Source organism: Pectinophora gossypiella, chromosome 4, assembly GCF_024362695.1.
Source record: "Pectinophora gossypiella chromosome 4, ilPecGoss1.1, whole genome shotgun sequence".
NCBI classification, from domain to species: Eukaryota; Metazoa; Arthropoda; class Insecta; order Lepidoptera; family Gelechiidae; genus Pectinophora; species Pectinophora gossypiella.
In genome coordinates this window covers 432,474-445,760 of record NC_065407.1, presented here as the reverse complement: position 1 = coordinate 445,760, position 13,287 = coordinate 432,474, and the positions used below count along the sequence as shown (strand labels likewise).

Here is a 13,287-nt window from a genome sequence, read left to right as displayed (position 1 = left end):
AATGCTGTCGACTCCTTCCACGAACCTTCATGAATCGACCAATTCTACAGTTTTCTGAGAGTTGCCACTCAAAGTCAATACATTTGCACCAATTTTATCCCCAAGTAGTAAGTTTGGCCTAAGAATGCTGTCGACTCCTTCCACAAACCTTCATGAATCGATGAATTCTACAGTTTTCTAAGAGATGCCACTCAAAGTCAATACATTTGCGTCAATTTTATCCCCATGTAGTAAGTTTGGCCTAAGAATGCTGTCGACTCCTTCCAACAACCTTCATAAATTGATCAAATATACGGTTTTCTAAGCGTTGCCACTCATACTGAATACATTTGTATAAATTTTATCCCCAAGTAGTAAGTTTGCCCTAAGAATGCTGTCGACTCCTTCCAACAACCTTCATAAATCGATCAAATATACGGTTTTCTAAGCGTTGCCACTCATATTCAATACATTTGCATTATTTTTACTTCTAAGTAGTAAGTTTGGCCTAAGAATGCTGTCGACTCCTTCCATTAACCTTCAGGAATCGATCAAATATTCAGTTTTCTGATTAGTGATGGGCCTAATGTGGATTAAACCGAATTCGAACTTCGGCCGAACATTCGGTTTAAGCCAACGCCGAATTCGCCATACACAAAATTAAAAGACTCAAATGGCGATGGGCAGGTCACCTGGTTAGAGGACAAGATAAATGGAGCAAAAGGGTGACGTGGTGGTACCCAAGGGAAGGTAAAAGAAAAAGGGGCCGACCACAGAAAAGGTGGGACGACGACGTTAGACGAGTGGCGGGAGTCACATGGAACAGAGTGGCTCAAGAAAGAAAGGAATGGAAAAGGTTGGAGGAGGCCTTTGCCGACTGGCAAACAGATCTAGGAAAGATAACCAAGCAACAAATATTAATCTAATTTCATTCGTACTTAATAAGTCTAAGTTTTTAATGTTAGTTGTTTAAATAAGTTTAAAAATCCATTGTATCAAGCGATCTGAATAAAAGGCTATATTATATTGTCTACTCCAATACGACTTACCTATAGAGTTAGGTAGTATCCTAGGTAATAATTCATAATCATTTATTTGTGAAACATGTGAAAAAAAGGTGAAAGATAAATTATGAAAATCTGATTACTAAATAAAGGTGACTAAAAACGTTTTATTTTTCTATTTACTTAAATTATTCATGAATGTTAGTAAAGAAAAATGTAATAATAAGTGCGACATTTTGTTTGTTACGTTTTTCTATGACGTCACAGGTTGCTCTTTCATACAAAATCCATAGTAATTTCGTGTTTTGACGTTTAGTAAAAAGTAACTGATTTTACCAGTTGAAAACTACCCTATTATAAACATTATTTATACATATATAAGGATTATATTATAAAAGTTTTCAAAATACAAATAAATGTATATTTAAAAAAAATTTGCAGACTACTACTATTGCATACCTACTATGTATACTTATATGTGAGTGTGTGATTTAAAGTGACTAAAATCTACAAGTAAGTATATTTATCACAGAATAGTGTCACGTTACAATATTCAAATTAGACCGGACGCCATAAATAAGTATTTCTGTCATAAAAACACCACAAATAATTACTATTATTCAGTAAGATAAACACGAGAAAAGCTTTCAAAAATCCAGATATTTCGGCGCGACCATTACTTATAGGTATAAACGCAATACGAGTATGCTTTAAATCTGTGTTGTCATCTATATTAATAATCTTTGTCATTATGAATTCATTCCCTGGTTTCATATTTCACGGAGACATAGTAAAAACATATCAGCGGGTATCGTGCTTCGCACTCCGTCGCCCCACATAGCCGTATGTGTAAATACGTTTGTTTACTGTGTTTAAGCTATAGGACAGCCGACACATACCAAAAATTAAACGTTTTACATTATAGTTACAAAATAGACATGAGTTGATATCCAAGTGTGAAAACAGAATCGAAATTTATTTTTGTGTTGAAAAATTAAATAGGTACAGCCATCCAAATGCAGGAAGTTTAAAAGAAATGGCAATAGGAATCACTTGTTCCCAGTGCCATACAGTTATAATACACGTATCGTTTTGCTACAACGGGACGGAGCATCGTATCACACTTTAACTATTAATATCTCCGGCGTTAGACAAGTTAAGCATTGAAAAATGAATTTCGGACTTATCTTCGGCATGTTCACGTGAGTACATTGATGTAAAGAAAAAATAAACTATGAACTATTTTCACTGCGTACTACTCACTAAGCGGTATGTAAGAACTGTTACCATTGCTTTAAAAACAAGCCAATCGTTATGAATGAACTGATGGAGATAACCAGCTGTTGTATTTTTACTATGATGGAGTAAAGGTTGGGAACTAGGGCGTCGATTACGGAGCTCATTCGTCACAGCAACGAGGCTATCCGCCGGGACTCTACTGAGTTTAGTTGGAGGAACACGCCTTAACGTATATACCTATACGTTTACTTGTCTTCTATTTAGCATATCGATTAAATAAGGTCGTAATTAGATATGCATACGTCTTAGGGACGTTATTATTAATCAAATCAAATCAAATAAAAAAAATATATACATAACATAAACTGCTTATATACGTCCCACTGCTGGGCACAGGCCTCCCTTCAATCAACCGGAGGGGGTATGGAGTATGCTCCATACCCCCTCCCAAAAAAATATATATAAAAAAATAATTATAATTAATCATAATAACTGAAATACGCTTGGCCTAGGCCCGTGTATTTCATTAGTACACCAATATTTCTTAACAATATTGAGAATCTCAAAGATAATAAATAAATAATAATAATAGTCCGGGACTCCATAGTCCCGAGGTATGGAAATGACAAACATATAATAATAATATAATTTAAATATAATCAGTATTGTATTAAATAATTAATTTATTGACTAACGCCTATTTCCTTCGTTCCTGTCTGACATACATCTCTTGATTCCTTCACATTCATCTATCCGCGCGCCGTTGGAGAGTAGTAAAGTGAAGAGTAGAATTGTTAAATGTGATGTTAAATGGTGATAACTTACATACATACATAAACTCACGCCCATTTCCCACCGGGGTAAGCAGAGACTATACAATTCCATTTTCTTCGATCCTGACACACTTCTCTTGCTTCCTCCACATTAATCAATCGCTTCATACACGCACGCCGGTTCAGAGTAGATCGTATTAAACCTTTTCTAAGGACATCTCCAATTTGGTCAATGTAAGTCCTTCTCGGTCTTCCTCTGCCAGCCCTACCCTCAACTTTCGCTTTATATTATTCAGCCGCTATACGTGTCCAAACCAACCTAACATCCACCTTCTCAATCTTAGTCACTATGTCGTTTTTTACACCACATCTCTGTCTTATCACACTGTTTCTCACTCTATCACTCAACTTCACACCGAAGATGGTGAATGGTGGTAAAAATCTACTTATACCATTATTAAATGATAATTAATGTGCCACAAAGTTATATATTTTGAGTTCCAATTCCGCCGAGACAAAATAAGATGTGATACGCGCAGTAAATGGCCCTCTTCTTCACAGTACTTACAATGCTGACACGGTTTGTGGAGAATCATGTGAAATGTGTCAAGAAATAAATTCATATCTTGTTGCCAGCTTGCTATTAGGTCCATTTTGTGTGATAGTCGCGAGGGATATAGGACGTCGCATGTTTATTGTAAGTACTTGTTTAAATAATAGGTAGGTACTACTACACTTTCTTCGTAAAGTCGACCATTTCTTTGTCTGATCATGTTTGATATGCTGATATCGATAAAAAAGTAAATATTAGTATCGATACTATCGATATTTTAACGGTAGTACTGCTGTGTGTCGATAGTATTGATGAAACTCAGCTAGCGATGCTATCAAAAATCTTCTAGGTCAACTATTTGTTAGTCAAACTGTCGATAGTGCGGCAAAACTGATTCAGTTAACGACTTCAGTAGTCCAGTGGTTGAGCGTTGTGCTCACGAACCGGAGGTCCCGGGTTCGAATCCCGGTGGGGACATATCACAAAAATCACTTTGTGATCTCTAATTTGGTTAGGACATTATAAGCTGATCACCTGATTGCCCAAAAAGTAAGATGATCCGCGTGCTTCGGAAGGCACGTTAAGCCGTTGGTCCCGGTTACTACTTACTGATTTAAGTAAGTGGTCGTTACATGAGCCATGCCAGGGGCCTCTGACAGCTTAATAACACACAGACTGGGTTGATGAGGTTGGTAATTCACCTCACAACCCACACGATAGAATAAGAAGAAGAGTCACCTACTTATTTATAAAAAAGTATATAATGAAGCCGCAACCAGCTTAACGCACAATGTCATTATTAGGGTATTTGAGTGGGTCAAAGATAATTTATAATAAAATATGCTAATCTAAAAATAGAAGCCAGTCTAAGATGACCGAAAATCAATCTCATTTTACAATTCGACTTATTTTTAAATTTTATTTATGAATTAGGTAACAATGAGTAATTAGGTAACAGCCTCCGTGGTCTAGTGGTTAGAGCGTTAGGCTCACGATCTGGAGGTCCGGGTTCGATTCCCGATGGGGACATTGTCGAAATCACTTTGTGAGACTGTCCTTTGTTTGGTAATGACTTTTCAGGCTTGAATCACCTAATTGTCCGAAAAAGTAAGATGATTACCTGCTTCGGAGGGCACGTTAAGCCGTTGGTCCCGGCTATTAGCCGTAAAAACACCTCCACCAACCCGCATTGGAGCAGCGTGGTGGAGTATGCTCCATACCCCCCGGTTGATTGAGGGGAGGCCTGTGCCCAGCAGTGAGACGTATATAGGCAGTTTATGTATATGTTTATGAGTACGTTAGACCGCCTTTATTGATAACGTCACAGGACAGTATTTTACAAACTTCAAAGAAAACTTTTGTTTGGATGTTTCTTAAAAGTATCTTTGACTAGGTTGTCAAGTAGCCTATTGGCGTATATATCATAATGGTATTTATTTATTTAGGTACACATACAGCAATACATAATGAAACATTTTCAGACATCATTATAAATAGAAAGACTTGGTATATATGCTTGCCAATTATATGCGTACACAACATTTATCGTAAAGGAAAACGAACAAACTATATGAATACTAAACAGTTTTAATGATTTTTATGTATGTGACAAATAAAAGTAATATTATTTAATAATTTTATGATTAATACTAAACTATATAAATTATAAATTATACATATACTACTACTTACTTACTTACAAAGTAGTTACGTATATATATATATATATATATATATATATATATAATATATAATATATATATATATATATATATATATATATATATATATATATATATTATATATATATAATATATATATATATATATATATATATATATATATATATATATATATATATATATATATATATATATATATATATATATATATATATATATTATATATATATAATATATATATATATATATATATATATATATATAAAGTATAATGTAGTAAGTAATTACTTACTACATAACTTACTACATTATACTTTTTTACTTATTCATTTTTTAAGAAAAATTAAAACAAAATATAAATGTAAGTACACTTTAGCAGTAGGCGTCGTACGGCTGATGATGATGATGATGACACTTTAACGCTTATAACGACAACCAAATTTAAATGGTAGTCATTGTAGCAACATGATTTCTTGTAACAAATAGCTGTATCTATGTTTTAAACTAATTTAGAACTTTAATTTGTTTTTAAGTAGGTACCTATCGTTCGATTACTATTCAAAATTACAAATCATAAATGTAAATTGAAGTAGCGGGCCCCCTAAAGGTTGAAACTTGTTCCGACAGTTGGAATACGAGAAGACCCCTCCCCACCCCTGCTAATTCATTCAAACTTGTCTAATAATGTCTACGTTCATTTCCCCAGTCGTCACGCGATCGCTTGATTCGCCAATTTGTAGAAACTATCACCGTTTACGTTTCACGAAGTTTGCATTTGAAGACGCAGTTTACGTAAACATAAAAAAGTACCAACTTACGTATTTAATACCCTAGTTTTGTTCAAAGTTACTTTGTTACCAGCCTATAGGTACTTTTTGCCAGTTTATAGTGTCGTCAAATGGTTATTTTACAATAACTGCTTTATTCACTTTAGCAAAGTTTAAATTTGAATTTCTTTTGTTGCAGGCTGCAATAAAGCAAGTTGAGTGAGACATAAATTACGAAGAAACTGTTCAAACGGAACCCGAACCGAAGCAAGAGTTGGCAAAAAAAGAAATAAGGAAAAAGGAGGGCGCTCTTCCCGGACTATCGTTTAGTCGGGCGCGGACCCGGGCGCCGGGAACCGGGCGGACTCATGAATATGACATCAGCGGTCGCCGCTGACCCGCGATGTTGATTTATGCGGCGCCGACGATCCATCACCCGGATAACCGGACCAACAAACAGACGGGGGGCACTCTTCCTTGATAAAGCACCGTTTACGGACCTTTTGTGAATCGATGATTTGGTTTTAAAATTGGGTGTGATTAAAGCACCCCTTTTTGGGAGGATGCGGCGGCGCCCGCTCCCGCCGGTTCGGGAAGAAAGCTCGCAGTCAAAGTCATGGCGCAGCGCGTGCGACAGCGACCTGGCGATGTACGCGCTGGTGGCGTGTGTGGGCGCACTCACATACGCCAACAGCCTCGCCGGCGAGTTCGTGCACGACGACATCCCCGCGATAGTGTCCAATCGTGATGTGAACGGTGCTAACCCAGTGCTCAGTGTGTTTGTTAATGACTTCTGGGGCACGCCGATGTCGGACCCCAACAGCCACAAGTCCTACCGCCCGCTGACCACGTTGTCGTTTAGGTAAGTAATTTATTTATTTGTACACAGTACAGGATAGAAAAATGAAAAATGCAAAGGAAACAGACAGCACAGGTAAACGAGCTTTCTTCCAGCTAACCTAATTAAGGTTAGGTTTACATGAAATATTTATATTATTTTCTGTAACGCAAGCATATCTACGTTGTGAATATTGTATTAAGTATAATGGGTTGAACGGAAAGATTTTCTAGGAATACGTTCATAATGGATTCTTGTTACTTATTATATTCGAGCATCTTATCCGAAAGCAAAATATAAGATTTTCAAAAAACTCTTACCGCGTACTACAAGCGACCACTAAAGCCAGCTTAAAATATATACCAGACGGATTTTAATGGAATTATTTGCGGATTATATTTTAAACCTTGTACAATGTTTAAGTCATTATTTTATAATAATACCTATATTTTTTTTGTCGTGACTTATTGTAGATTTGCCGCAGATGGCATTAACTACTTGGCCGGACAAATGGGGAGCGCTGAACGCTCTCACCCGGTACAACGTTTAAGACAACATGCCTGAGGGTGCCCAGATGGGCGTGAACCTCGGCTCAGGGCGTCGTCTGAGAGGAAAGATATTTGAAAGAATTAATCGACCTTAGTGGTTCGATAGCGATAAGCGCTGAATGAGGGAAATCGTCAACCACGCCGGCGGGATCGCATCGGGGTTTTGTAATAATATAATACACAAATTATCTTTCAAAATTCATTGAAACCGAATAGTCACATGACAATATTGTCTAACGCGTAACAAGCTGTAAGTCCCCAATTATTCGCGTGTAAACCGCAACGAATGGGCTGTCCACTCGGTTTAGCGCCGTCACGGTCATTATGATGGGGGGTTCAGTTCTCCCACAGATGGAGGGGGACCATCAATCATTGTATCATTTCGCGCCGTTTGTCCGCCGGCCGCTTTTTCTACGCTCCAATATGAGACGTGTCTTCTAAGATTACGTTTTTGTTACTAACGCCTTGTTGTATCGAGTTTTTTCGGCAACAAGTAACCTGGTAATGGCTCGATGACTCGATCGATCAATACACGCGAATTAAAAAGATACGCCTTACCGCGCGTTTCTTGGTCCTATTATATCATCACTTACGATGACCAAATTGGAGATGTCCTTAGAAAAGGTTCAATACGATCTACTCTGAACCGGCGTGCGTGTATGAAGCGATTGATGAATGCGGAGGAAGCAAGAGAAGTGTGTCAGGATCGAAGCAAATGGAATACTATAGTCTCTCCTTACCCCGGTGGGAAATAGGCGTGAGTTTATGTTATGTTATGTTATTATATCATCAACAACAACATGCTTACCGAAATTTAAACACATAATAACGGGATCTTACCGCGTTTAAAGCAGGGATATGAGACCATCCCGTGATCATGGCACTTGCAACAGTGTCGAAATATCGAGAGTCTCATATCCCTGCTTTAAACGCGGTAAGAAACCGTTATTATGTGTTTTAATTATGATGATAACCGCGTAAACTTAAAACAATGCTTACCGAAGATAAAAAAATAATTTTGCTATCATTTACAAAAATGACATTCTTTTTAACAAAATTTTCGCACGTTATGCTATTAATTGAGCTTTCACAGGCTGTCCTTGTAGAGGTGTCACCCTACCGGTATGAAAGAGGGGTGATTTGTGGCGCCTCGCGCGACAGCGGCGCGATATGTAAACGACCCGCCATGGTACATGGAAACACCATCTACAATGTTTTGTTTATAAATCGAGAAATATTCCTTTAGAGAAGACAACATCTCATTGTGTCGTGTGAAATGTAGAACGGGCGTTTGTTTTGTTTGTGAATTTGAATTATGTGTTAAATCACGCCCACGGCTCACCGCCTATTGTTCGTCTAACAGTAAGGTCGGTAAAGTGTAGGTACTTAGTAGTAGTCTTATTATTTATTTATTAAAGGTCACCAACAGAGTTAACAACAAGTCTCATACAATAAAGATCTTCAGAAAATGACATAGTAATTGTTACCCTAATTATAGGTGACAACGGCATGCAATGGACTTACAGGAAAGATAAACTAGCCTAAATCTAATTGTACAAAAGAAAAGCATAAAAGTAAAAAGTAAAATGTAAATTAAAAAAAAATAAAGATAACAAAATGATGAATGCGACCGACAATGTGTCAGCCTGGCGCAGTTTAGATACAGCAATCCAAGCAATCTTGCGATGGATGTCCCTCTGACTACCCTAGTTGGAATATGTACTTATGGAGTTTATGTTATGTTGTTATTAAGAAAAGATAAGATAACTTAGGCTCACTTGTTAGTTACAATCACTTAAAAACGATGTTAGTCGCACATTAAAAATACACACTCACTCCAGTAATTAGGACTTATTAACTAAATTAAACCACTTGAGCCAGTTTTTAAAAAGTATTACATAGGTATAAAAATTATAATCTCCTTATTTTTATTCTCATTTTTTTGGGGGCCTGGCAGAAATTGCTGTTTAGCAATAAGGGCGCCTATTGTGCTTATGTTTTATTCGTATGTTTATGTCCTTTGTATATGTTGTTGTTCAATAAAGTATTATTGATTGATTGGTTGATTTTAACGTAGCAGTAAGTATTAAGTAGGTATTTACTTATTTACTTGTCCCACTATACCATCGTAGGCCAACTAACAATTGGCAACATATCCAGCGTTGCCATAGTAACTTAGTGTAAGCCCGAAAAGAATAATAAAGCATAAAAATACCTGCGCTATAAAACTCTGCTGTTATTTTAAACGAAGTAAAAACAAGGCGGTCACGCTAAGTCAGATTTTGTATTTAACCTAATATTACCGCGACTGTGTTTACGGTTACAGTGTAGCGAAATAAGATGGTGGCAGACACGTAAATAATTTGAGCACGTTAAAATGACAGCCGGTAAGACAGGGAAATGAGCATCCAAACGTCACCAAACGTCACGGTGCGTGCCGCAGCGTCATTACCTCGCGTCGGTGCGGGCCGGCCCAGATCCGTCGCTCGAAGGTTAACGATTACCTCAATTTGCTGAGAGTTCCCGCTAATTGCAACCTTGCCTGTTTTTCATAATTATTATAATTGTGGTCTACGTAGACATTATAAATAGGCAGTTCTCAGGCACGGAGTAAACAAGGAGTTAGGCTCGCTGTTTTGGTCGTCATTACGAAAACATTGTTGCAGCAGTAATAGGTTAGGCCTGTCCAAAATTTAAATAAATGTACAGGGAAATGATTTAGTATGTTTAACCCTTTGATGCTAATTCCTGCAGACGCCATCTAATTTTATTTTAAGTTATACCTGTCATTTTCTTATCCGCTGAAAAAGGAAGAGATGGGTAATCGACAGGCATAAAATTTATAGAATACACGTCAATTTTATGTAGAAATCTATAACAACCGTCTAAACATTTTACATCGGCCAATAACTCGACAGAATTCAGTTGACAGCATACGTCAAACGGTAAACGGTGGCATACCAGCGAGATACTTTTTGATTCGCCCAGGTTATTCATTCATTTACTCATCCTTCCTAAAATTTACGACTGTCAATCATCCGTCTCTTTCCTTTTCGGAAAATAAGAAGTTGACAGGTATAACTTAAAGTAAAATTAGATGTGTCTGCAGGAATGGGGGCCAATAACATATTATACATCAATGTTTTAAGCTATAAAATAAATCAAAATTTCAATAAATGTCAAAACATAATCATACATAAATCACTACGGATACGTGTTTCAATATGGCCGACTTTTTACGGATTACGACTATCGAATCCGTTTTGTATCCCTCTTTTTACTGCGATGTCTAATATCAAAAGGGGAAATAACACATTGAGCGGCAACCCAGCATTTGCGAGCACACAACTCAATTTCCTGGGACTTTGTACTTTATTGCCAAACTTTACGACGCTATTCGTGTTTTTTGCGTGTAAACATGCATTGGTATCGTGTATTAAAGTTTTTGCATGGATGAAGCGGGAAATGGGACGTGTGATATGTAGATGTTAGTGCTTTGTTGGCGCAGATATTGTTGGAAGGGTGCGCAAGAGTACTTGTTATCTTACAAGTGGCTGGAATTTGGCGCGGGTCGATACCTGTTGAGCCCCCAGTCAATTGGAGATTTTGTTACTGCTGGTAAATGTTTGTATTGTATACACTAGGAAACTCTGAATGTCTAAGTACTAAGTCAAAACGCCCTTGTTAAGAAGAGTTCTGCCTTTCAAAATAAGCACAAAAGATAAACGTGGGCCGTTCTCCCAAGGCTTTGTTTTCGTACATATTGTTTCAACATGCCAACGAACTTGGCGCTGTTTTTATGATATTCGTCAGAATTTTACAAAGTATATTTTCATTGTTATTTTAACATCAAAAGTCGAAACTCAGCATGTTTGCGTAACACAGATGCCAGGAATAACTGGAGGAACCTTTTCTAACGAGAACAAACATGTTGGGACTCGTCACTCTTTGGTTTACTTATAATTTCATGTAGTCGGTGGAAAAAAACCATGTTTTTTTAGGTACATGTAAAATATAACACGGTGGTGGCTACGGATTTTGCTGTTGGCTACGCTACAAATGTAGCTGTTACACGTAAAATAAATTATACAATTTTGGTATTTGTACATATACAACAGCTAATACAAAGAGAAATATAAATCAATTTTTTTCTGACTCGGACGGCTTGAACCCGCAGCCCTTGTCAAACCGAGACGAGCGTGTTAACCATTACACCACCAGGTCCTCCTCCTGCCCATGCGAAATTCTTTCGAGCTGCTATAGATAGATAATAGATTTTATTGGTCACAAAATAATTACTTTAACAAGAAGCGCTAATGGGCAAAGACGGTTTTCAATTCAATTCATTTATTCAATTGTATCACATACTGCTGTCCACCACTTTCATTATTTTTCTTACATTAAATTACTTAAAAATTATATATGTAAGTTTACAAGTCAAACTCATTAGGTGAACAGAGGCTAAAATAGACAAACCCAACTGTGTATACATCACATACAAAATTCAACTGGCTATCGAATAAGAATAACTTTGACCCACTCCACTTAGGTCGGTCGTCTGCCACCTCTATAAATACACAGATTTCAATGCAATAATAAAAAGCAAACCAATGGTGTTTTAATACTAGACACGCAAATTTAAATTTCGAATCGTGGAAGCCTTTTTTTTAAACAAATTCTACATACATGTTAATTACATAAGTTGTGCACGTCTGTAATTGGTGCAAACACTAGTACTAGCCTTAAGAAAGTTTTATTAATTGTTGTGTGTTTGTACTGTTGATGTGCCTAATAAATAAATAAAAAAATAAAAAGCCTAACTGGATGTGGTCAAAAAGGACCTGTGTATGTGCAATGTCTCCGAGAACGACACGTCCGATAGAGCGAAGTGGAAGAGAAGTACGAAGAAGGCAGCATCAGATGGGAATAATAAATGTCAAGGAGAGAGAGGAAGCCTGAATGGAAGAACGCTTGACTCTCGTCATGGGATAGATGACTCATGTAACGACTACGCGTACTTACATCAGTAAGTAGCTACCGGGACTAACGGCTTAACGTGCCTTCCGAAGCACGAATCATCTTACTTTTGGACAATCAGGTGATCACCTTGTAATGTTTTAACTAAACTAGGGATCCCAAAGTGATTTTTGTGATTTGTCCCGACGGGATTCGAACCCGGGACCACTGGACCACGGTGGCCGTTAAAAAAACAAAAAGTAACAAATAATATTTCCCTAACCTGAATAAAAAAAATATATATCTCGGCAAGTGGTGGTCATTAATAATTTATACAGATAGACGGTGTCGCGAGTATTTCAGTGGCGATTGTGGCGGTCGCTAATTGGGCCGTTTAGCACGAGCAAGCTTTATTTGATGCCGGCACGCTATTGTCATAACTAGGCAGATAGGCTGTGCTAGTTCTGTCTGCATGAGGTACAATGTCCGCAGTAATTATTATTAACGACTTGCCTTAGGTATGGTTGCTTTTTAGGGTTCCGTAGCCAAATGGCAAAAACGGAACCCTTATGGATTCGTCATGTCTATCCGTCCGTCCGTATGTCACAATCACTTTTTTACAAAACTATAAGAGCTATACTGTTAGAACTTGGTAAGTAGATGTATTAATATTGTGAACCGAATTAATATTTTCACACAAAAAAAAAAACACATTTTGGGGGTTGCCCATACTTAGAACTGAAAGTAATTTTTTTTATGAAACCCATACGTGTATCTATGGATAGGTCTTCAAAAATTATATTGAGGTTTCTAATATTAGCGAGAGATTCTTCCAAAGTGGTAAAATGTGTGTCCCCCTCCCCCTTGTAACTTCTAAAATAAGAGAATTACAAAACTAAAAAATATACATTTCCACCAAAAATTGGTTTGAAAAAATTTATTGAGTAG

General features: G+C 37.1%; 1 protein-coding gene across 1 annotated transcript in view; it reads left to right on the top strand.

Moving 5' to 3' along the window:
- LOC126366160 (protein O-mannosyl-transferase TMTC1-like) overlaps positions 1-13,287 on the top strand; it is a 247,103-nt gene that overhangs the window by 102,433 nt on the left and 131,383 nt on the right. Inside the window, exon 2 of the mRNA XM_050009112.1 lies at positions 6,197-6,859. Coding sequence (XP_049865069.1) covers positions 6,561-6,859 — 299 coding nt within the window. The 5' untranslated portion in view covers positions 6,197-6,560. The remainder of the gene's footprint in view (positions 1-6,196; positions 6,860-13,287) is intronic.